The sequence below is a fragment of the Mus pahari genome, chromosome 14 (genome assembly GCF_900095145.1).
Source record: "Mus pahari chromosome 14, PAHARI_EIJ_v1.1, whole genome shotgun sequence".
Taxonomy (NCBI): Eukaryota; Metazoa; Chordata; class Mammalia; order Rodentia; family Muridae; genus Mus; species Mus pahari.
Window position 1 is genome coordinate 45,264,205 of NC_034603.1, and position 9,801 is coordinate 45,274,005.

General features: G+C 36.4%; 1 protein-coding gene across 2 annotated transcripts in view; it reads right to left on the minus strand.

Annotated features, from left to right (window-relative positions):
* Positions 1 to 9,801, minus strand: part of Taok1 (TAO kinase 1) — a 91,776-nt gene that overhangs the window by 27,572 nt on the left and 54,403 nt on the right. For both annotated transcript variants that reach the window (XM_021213125.2, XM_029546656.1), the window contains 4 exons: positions 9,541 to 9,634; positions 7,419 to 7,500; positions 4,016 to 4,183; positions 3,360 to 3,563 (listed from right to left, as the gene is read on the minus strand). In XM_021213125.2, the coding sequence (XP_021068784.1) occupies positions 3,360 to 3,563; positions 4,016 to 4,183; positions 7,419 to 7,500; positions 9,541 to 9,634 (548 nt within the window). The remainder of the gene's footprint in view (positions 1 to 3,359; positions 3,564 to 4,015; positions 4,184 to 7,418; positions 7,501 to 9,540; positions 9,635 to 9,801) is intronic.

A 9,801-nucleotide genomic window follows, 5' to 3' on the forward strand; every position in this document is an offset into this window, starting at 1 on the left:
CACCAGCCCCCCCGGTAGTTTTTTTTAATGTCTATGCTAAGACAGCATTGCCATGACTGTGAAGCCAACCCTGACTAGACAAAGACCATGTCTCAAAAAAAAAAAAAAAAAAAAGAAAAAATTAAGTGGAAAATTTATATAAATAATGATATTATAGTTTAACCATCATTCACAATAGGTCTGTGGATCTGTTAAAATATATTAAGACTGAGCATGGTAATGTATACTTTTATTCCTAGAACTTGGGAGGCAGAGGCAGGCAGATCTGAGTTCAAGGCCAGTCAGGTTTACATAGTGAGTTCCAGACAAGCTAAAAGCCTTGCCTTTAAAAGCAACAACAATGGGCTGGTGAGATGGCTCAGAGGGTAAGAGCACTGACTGCTCTTCCAAAGGTCCTGAGTTCAAATCCCAGCAACCACATGGTGGCTCACAACCACCCCTAACAAGATCTGATGCCCTCTTTTGGAGTGTCTGAAGACAGCTACAGTGTACTTACATATAATAATAAATAAATCTTTGGGCCTGAGCAAGTAGGGCTGACCAGAGCAAACAGAGGTCCTAAATTCAATTTCCAACAATGACATGAAGGCTCACAACCATCTGCACAGCTACAGTGTACTCATATACATAAAATAAACCTTAAAAAAAAAAAGCAACAACAAAAAACAAAGAATAAAAAAAGAAAAACCATTTTACCCTTTAGTCATTTTAACTGAAAAATAGCTACATTTTTCAGCACTATAAATCTATCACCATGTTATAGCACCTCAAACCGTAGCTACTTTTATCAATTAGCAATATCCTCCATTCTATCATCTATTCAGATTATGGTAACTTTTATATTAGCATTTATCTATAGATACTGCTATGCAAACACTTTATTTACATTTCTTTTTTAAATTTCTTTTTTAAAAAAAATTATGTGTATGGATGATTTGCCTTCATGAATATCTGTGTACCACCTGTATAACTCGTGTCCATAGGAACTAGAAGAGGTTATCAGATCCCCTGGAGCTACAGTTACCGTTGGGAGCTGTTATGTGGGTGTTGGGAATTGAACCCAGATCCTTGGGGAAAGCAGCCAGTGTTCTTAACCACTGAGCCAGTGGCTAAGGATTTACATTTCACTATAAAATATTCATTCATTGTGTATGGATAATGCCTCTGAGTCTTTTGGGGTTTTTTTGGGTTCTTTGGAAGAAAAGTTTCACTACACACCCCAAACTGGCCTGGAATTTATATTTCCTGCTTTATCCTTCTAAGTGGCTAGGATTACACACATTGCAAACTCTTTAACTTTATTTCTATTCACAGGTAAGTAATATTCCATTAGATGTATGTGGTGGTTTAAATGAATATGAACTCCCATAGGCTCATAGGGAGTGGCCCTATTGGGAGGTGGGGCCTTGTTGGAATAGGTCTGACAGTCGCCAGGAATGGGTTTTGGGGTTTCATAAACTCAAGCCAGGCCCAGTGTTGCTCTCTTCCTGCTTGACTGTCTTTCAAGATACAGAACTCTCAGCTATCTCTCTAACACCAGGTCTGCTTGCATTCTGCCATGATGATAATGGACATAATATCTGAATTGTAAGTCAGCCCCAATGAAATGTTGTTCTTTTTAAGAATTGCCTTGGTCATGTGTTTCCTCACAGCAATAAACTCTTAACTAAGACAGATGTATATACTATAAGTTCTTTATCCACTCACATGTTAGTAGGCTTATGGTTGTTCCCATTTATTAGTAATTGTGTTTAGTAACTTCTAGATAATACTGCAAGTTGTAAAATCAAAAATATTATTCTCAAATGCAGTGGCAGGAGGACTGCTATAAATTTAAGAACAGTCTTCTTTTTAATTGTACTGCTAAGAACTGAATACAAGATGACTAGCCTGCTTTGAATTGAACCCAAGGCTACTCTACTAAAGTTTCATCTATTAAACTGTTTTCTTGAGAAAATTAAGATATTTATACTCAAAATTGCAAAGGAGGATTGGGGAGATAGTTCAGTGGACATAGCAATTGTCATACAAACTTAAAGATTAGAGTTTGAATCCTGATCACACATGGAAATGCCAAGAGGGCACAGCCTGTCTGTAATTCTACCCCTCAGATGATAGAGACATGGGATTCCTGGAGCAAATTGGTGAGTTAAGTCCATCTCAATTCAACTGAGACCCTGATGCAAAACGAAGGTAGAGAAAATAATCAAAGAAAACTGCTCAACATGGGACCTGTATACGTGTAAAAATATGAATACATATGACACAAGCAAAAATTTTTTACATAGAATGTAATAAATGCTCACTTTTACTAAACCCTAAATTTTCAAATGTATCATTTTATTTTAAATATAAAAGTGGATAATACAAGAGCTGAAGGGATGGCTCAACAGTTAAGAGCACTGACTACGTTTCAGAAAGTCCTCAGTTCAATTCCCAGTAACTACATGGTGGCTCAGAACCATCTATAATGGGATCCAATGCCTCTTCTGGTGTGTCTAATGACGGCTACAGTTTACTCATGTACGTTTATATTAAATAAAAAATTCTTTTTTAAAAAAGTGGGATACTACAAAAGTTGCTTCTAGCTCATTAGTCATATCAACTCTCATTTTCTAATTACAACTGCTCATAATTTTCACGTACATATTTTCCCGATTTTTCAATATTCTAATAATAAATAGGTTATGTGATGTTTCTTTATTTTTATTCTTTTGAAAATTGTTCCAAATCTCTTTAAATTTAAAAACAGCAATCTCCAAAATTCAGCTAACAGATTAACACTTTAGACTACTGCTATGCAAAACAAAAGTAAAGTTTTTTCCTTTTTAGTGAGAGAAAAAGAACAGAGGAGAGAGAGAGAGAGAGAGAGAGAGAGAGAGAGAGAGAGAGAGAGAGAGAGAACACAAGAGCATAAGTGAATGAGAACACCTGTGCACACACACACACACAATTATTTGTACATTTTGAATGCAGATGTTCATGGAGTTCAGAAGAGGGCCTTCTATCCCTTGGACCTGGGATTATACACAGGCGTGATATAACCTATGAGTGACATAGCTGCTTGTTATGAATCTTGGGGAAAAAAACTCAGGTCCTTTGGAAATGCAACAAATTACCTTAACCACTGAGCAAACCCAAACTGTTTTTTTGTTTTCATGGGGTTAGTGGGATGGTGGTAGTAAACAGGGTCTTATGTGGCCCAGGAAGGCTGCAAATTCACTGTATAGCTGAGGGAACCCTTGAAATCCTGATCCTTCCAAGTGCTAAGATTCCAGTGTGCACCACCACACCCAGATTCCAAAGTTTTTAAACTTCAAAGACAAATCTTTTTAATTAAAAGAAATGGAAACACTCACAGGTTTTAAGTGGATGACAGAGCTGTTAGACATCACTGTATGGTCTCCCTCCATCATGTCTAGCTCACTCTTGTCATCCGATGCATCTGGAAGACTATTAACACTGCTGCTTTGGCTGCTGGCACTGATAGACATACTAGGGATAGACTGATTGCTTCCAACACTATTCACTGTTCCTGTTCGGCCAACACCATGATCTTGCTCCTAAGGAAAAAGACCAATAGATTAAAATATCAAAATCTTTTCTCAACTAAGATTAAAGTAGAAGAGAAACCTGACAAACACAAACAGATTTCTTTAGTAAAAGACTTCTGGAGAGCTGGTGAGATGGCTCAGTGGGTAAGAGCACCCGACTGCTCTCCCGAAGGTCCCGAGTTCAAATCCCAGCAACCACATGGTGGCTCATAACCATCCGTAACAAGATCTGACGCCCTCTTCTGGAGTATCTGAAGACAGCTACAGTGTACTTACATATAATAAATAAATAAATAAATCTTTAAAAAAAAAAAAAAAAAAGACTTCTGGTAGCCTTTACTATAGCGGTTGGATAGAAAAAAATATATAATAAGTAACATAAAAGGTATTCTTGGCTTGGTAAGTACTGTAAGAAATCAATAAAATTAAACTCAAAATTTGTGTCAATTTTAGGTATATACCTCCTCTTCTTCCTGTGCTTCTACTGCTGGTCCATTATGTGCCTCCTGGAAAAGGAGTTTCTTCATCTTTCGATACTGCAGATTGTCCAGCTCTCTTACTGCATCCTTTGTCCTTTGAATAAGATCTATTAACACTGTTTCAGGGCGCTCTCGAAGAACAAACATGTGCTAGAAGGACAGAAAATAAAAATAGGTTACATTTTTCTCCTAATTAGTTCAAATATATTTCTTTTTCATAACCTATAGTTATGATATAGATTCATACAATCTACAGCTATGCAATTTTACTACATCTATGACTTTTGATACTTAGAAAGTAGTAACTTCCACAGTCAACTTGTGCCTAAATAGTTTTGAATGAAATCCTCACCAGGAGCTGGGTGTGGTGGCACACACCTTTAATCCCAGCACTTGGGAGGCGAAGGCAGGTGAATTTCTGAATTTGAGGCCAGCCTGGGCTACATCATGAGTACTAGGACAGCCAGGGCTACACAGAGAAACCCTGTCTCGAAAAAAAAAATTCTCACCAGGATATTTTTAGTTAGCCAGTAAAAACACGGTTGAAATTATCAAAGCCTATAAATACTAAAAAATTTCACTAATGATCATAAGCTATGCTTGATTTAAGTAGGAAAATTTACTGACAATGAATTAATAAGTAACTAGAACTTAGACATTATGGGTTTCTTTTTCTTGCCATGAGGTTTCACTATGACAGTCAATGCTGGTTTTGAACTCGTGATCCTCCTAATGCTGAAATACAGGTATAAACAAACAGTCATGCCCAGACTATTAAAATGTATTGATAGTATGAGTGTTCACTTGGTCAGGATTTTATTTCTGAGACCATAGGTGACTTTTCCTTGGAACTAAAAAGGAATTATTATTTTTCTATATACTGTGATTGCTTGCAAGTAATATTATCAAATGTATGTATGCCCAGATATTTGTTGTAGGTTTAGTTTAGCTGATATTAGTGAAAAAAAATTTACCTGTTTTGGAATTCTAAAAGATTAATATAAAATTAGTTCATGAGTCTTGTTGAAACAATTCCTAACTAGAGTCAAATTCTCATTACTGCTTAGTTAATATGTTTGTAATTATTTTTTTTTATCTGTATTTACTGACAATGTATTTTGCATACATGTAGTCTTGTGCGGCATGTGCATGAAGTGCCCTATTAAACCAGAAGAGGGTGAAAGTAGAAACAATTGTGGGTGCTAGAAATCAAACTTGGGTCTTCTGGAAGAGGAACCAGTGTTCTTGATCACTGACCCATTTCATCAGCATATAATCAATCGAGAGATTTAAAAAGAGCCAGGGATGCCGGGCGTGGTGGCAAACGCCTTTAATCCCAGCACTCAGGAGGCAGAGGCAGGTGGATCTCTGAGTTCGAGGCCAGCCTAGTCTACAGAGTGAGTTCCAGGACAGCCAGGGCTACACAGAGAAACCCTGTCTCGAAAAANCAAAAAAAAAAAAAAAAGAGCCAGGAATGTAGTTCAGTCGGTATTTGTCTAAGAGCATGAAGTCATACTAAATCCCAGTAGAGCACATAGTACTTGGGATATAGAGGCAGAAAAATCAGCGCTTTAGAAATCATTCTCAACTACAAAGCAAAATTTCAAGGCCAACTGGGATACATGAGATTCCATCTCAAAAAACAAAACAAAACAAAACAAAACAAAACACCTTTAAGAACTACAGTAAGTGGTAGTGCACACTTTTAATCCCAACACTGGAGAGGCAGAGACAGGAGGATCCTTGTGAGTTTAAGGTCACCATGGTTTACCTATCAAGTTCCAGACAAGTCAAGGCATAGTGCGACTTTGTGTCAAAACAGAACACTACATTAAATTTAATAAACTATTATATTACTACCAGTGCTAATTAAATGGTTAACACTAAAATAAAACACTTGAAAATAACCAGCTAAAAAGAGAAAAAGAGAATCTATATTTTTTAATTTTAATACCATAAATAACATTTGTGTGTGCGTGGGGGGGGGTGCACACACAGGACAGAAGACAACCTTTGAGAGCCAGTTCTCTCCTTCTACCATATAGGTTCCATAGATAGAACTCAGGTCTTACGGCTTGGTGTAAGTGCCTTTATTTACTTTACTAAGTTACCTTGTCAATCCAAAGCTACCCCATGTTTATAATATTTCATTGCTAAATGAGCTAGAGTTGGATCTCAAAATCCATAACATGGTGGAATTGACTACAAATTGAGGAAGATCAGTAGTACTTGGTAGCTTCTAGCCTACCTGAGATGCTGCCTCTGAAGAGCAGTCCACTCCCCAAAACACACACATGCGCAAACACACACCACAGACATCTTTAGAAATCTTTAAAACAAAATGCAGTATCTAAGGTAAAGTTACCAGGATTGGGGTGGGGTAGCTCAATTGGAAAAATGCCCACCTACTGTATTCAAACTCCTGAGTTCAAAACACAGAACCACAGATAAAAGTTGTCAAGAGGTAAGATAAAAATACTAGTACTGGATGTGGTGGTTCACATGTCTAGCCTTACACTCAGGAGGCAGAGTCAGTGTAATCTCTGTTGAGTTCAAGGTCAGGATATTAGATCACATTGATCCCAAGTCTGTGAACTGGAAAATCCTGTGGTGTGACTCAGCTAAGAGCTTTCTGTAAACAGGATTAAATAAACTCAACTCTAGGTCAAGAGACAGAGCAACCAACCAGTTGACATAAAGGGAGTGAACATAAAGAAGTAGCCAAGAAGGGCCCCAATCTGAAACGTGGAGAAGGCGAAAGGTTAAAGAGGAAAGTCAGCTGGGTGCCTTCTGTCTTTCTGAGCTGGCAGGTTTTCAACACAATCTTTGGCTCCTGAGTATTCGTTAGGTAAAATCAAACGCCTGGGATTTTTGTTTTTAGAACAACAAAGGCCTTGTAGTAGTAATTTCTAGAATAGTCATAGAGATACACAGTGAGACACTGTCTAAAAAAAAACAAAAATTAAATGGGTTGGGGAAAATAGCTGAATGAGTATAATACATGCTTAACGTGTAGTCCTATTTGAGTGCCAGGACCAAAAATAACACTTTTAAGTTGTTATTTTATAATAACAAAGCCTCCATTACATTTTTATTACTTATGTACACACATAACATGCGCGCGCGCGCACGCGCGCACACACACACACACACACACACACACTGAAGTCAGTCAGTTTTCACCTTCCACAATGTGGATTTCAGGGATTCAAAACAGGTTGTGAGGTTTGGCAACAAGTACCCTTACCTAAGCCATCTTACTGGCCCCAAATTTAGTATTTTAGTAAAAACTCTAATATAGTTAATCCTGATTGAGAAGAAAAAAAAACAACAAACCATTTTAATTAATTTCTTAAGGGATAAAAACAAAGTTTTACAAACTGACCTTTAAAAGTTCCTCTGATGTAGGGCGATCTTGAGGGATTTTCTGGAGGCAAGAATCTACAAAGTTTCGAAAATAATCAGACCTATTGTAAAGAAAGTATCAAGTGAACATATTGCTATTTCCTTTAAAAACACATCCAAAAAGGCAATGCCTATACATAGGAGAAGAAATGATAATATAATTTTATCTAAAGTAAAATTAAATTATTTCATTCAAAGTTTTCTAAAGCAACCAACAATTCTTTAACGTTATCCAAAAACAGACTTACATAGAGCATTTAAAAACCCTAGGCTGGGTGTACAGTGCATTGGCAAGGTGAGTACTTGGTTAGAATTAAAAAAGAAAACAATATATCCTGTTCCTTCATATTTACCTATGAATAATCACCCAATATCAAGTCAATCATACTTCTTTTCCAAATATGGTTTCCCAGTTTCCTCCCTGTTTTTAAGTCTCTTCTTATTTACAAACTTTGGATTGTTTTCTATAGAGCATACTTTAGGAAAACATTTTTATTCTCTACAGAAAAGAGGATTTTTCTATAAGTCCTTTTACTTATATAAGTACACTGTAGATGCCTTCATATATACAAGAATAGGGCATCAGATCCCATTACAGATGGTTGTGAGACACCATGTGGTTACTAGGAATTGAACTCAGGACCTCTGGAATAGCAGTCAGTGCTCTTAACCACTGAGCCATTTCTCCAGCCGGAAAAGAGGATTTTTTTATGGGGGGGGGGGAAGGGGGGGAGGGAGGGAGAAGGTTTGAGAGACAAAGTTTCTCAGTATATTCCTGGAACTCACTCGATAGAACAGGAAAGAAGAACATTTTTAAATGTCTAAGTATTTGCTGCCCCGACCAAAAAATAAGACTCCCACTAAATCTAGAAAACTGATACTTTTAAAATATTAAAAGCCTGTAATGTGTCATAATAGGATTATTCATGGGAGCTCAGTGATTACATTATAATTACTCAACCAATAGTCAACTCCAATATTCAAAAAGGGCAACACATTTTTGTTGCTTTTTGAGATAGGGTTTCACAATGTAGTCCAGGCTGGCTTTGAACTTGCAGCAATACTCCCGCCTCCCAAATGCTGAGACTATAAAAAATTAGACTTGTTTTTGTTGCACAAATAGTCAAAAATGAGAGTTTACTTTACAAGTCTGAGTAGACTTCATACATTATGTATAATGTTGGAACTGTTAAAGACTATGGGATCTCTCGGTGACAGACTAATATATTTTGCATTATGAAATGAAAATGCAACTTAAGGGGCAAGAAGTTTAATTCTGAGAAGGGACAGAATTATAATGATTTAACCCCAACAACTATACAGGATTTAGAATCACCCTGGAAATATGCCTCTTAGTGAGTCTATGATGATGCTCCCAGAAAGTATTAATTGAGAAAATCAGATGCTGAATGTAGGTAGTAGATAGCACCATCCCATGGGCTGCGGTCCCAGAATGAATAAATGGGACAAATCAAGAGGTCCTCCAGCATCTAACTCTTTCCAATTCCTCCCTCAAGAGGTTGCACAATGTAACCAGCTGCCTCCTGCTCCTACTACCATGCATATCATGGTGGACTGTACACTCAAATGGTAATAAGCTCTTCTTAAGTTGCTTTTGTCAGGTATATTGCTACAGCAATGAGAAAAGTAACTAATGCACAATTTCTTCAATTCATTAACAATTCTAGTCCAAAACTATTAATCTCTTTTCCATATACTGTTTTATATGAAGTTTTATTAATAATTAATACACCAGAAGAGAAATCAGAACAATATGACTAATACATTTAGCTAGATTGTTTCTAAGGTTTTAAATGACATAATTTTGAAATAAGAGTTAAAACATTTTACTCATGTCTTATACAATATAAATAACAATCTATTTTTTAAACAATTATAAGTTACCACAATCTATTCATTTTAATTACAAAATATTAATGCTTAAAAAGCTATTAAATTAGGAGGGTTACCTGTGTTCCTAAAATTGAAAGGAAAAGTAACCTTTATTTATATAAAATTAAGTCATTTTGATAATGATCTATTATTGTATCAATATTTACAAACTTTTCAAAATATTAACCATATCTTGTGGGAATACTCACCATTCATTAGATTGTAGTGTAGGGGATTCATTTTGGGCTATGTGATATAAGGCACTCATTGCATTCATATTAAATAAAGGAGGCTTCCTCTCGGCTATAAAAGAGTGAAAATCTTTTTTAAAATGTGAATATATAAGGATACTTGAATGTTGATCAAGCTTTTGTTTGTTTTTTTAAGATTTATTTTATTTAGCCGGGCCTGGTGGCGCAGGCCTTTAATCCCAGCACTCGGGAGGCAGAGGCAGGCGGATTTCTGAGTTC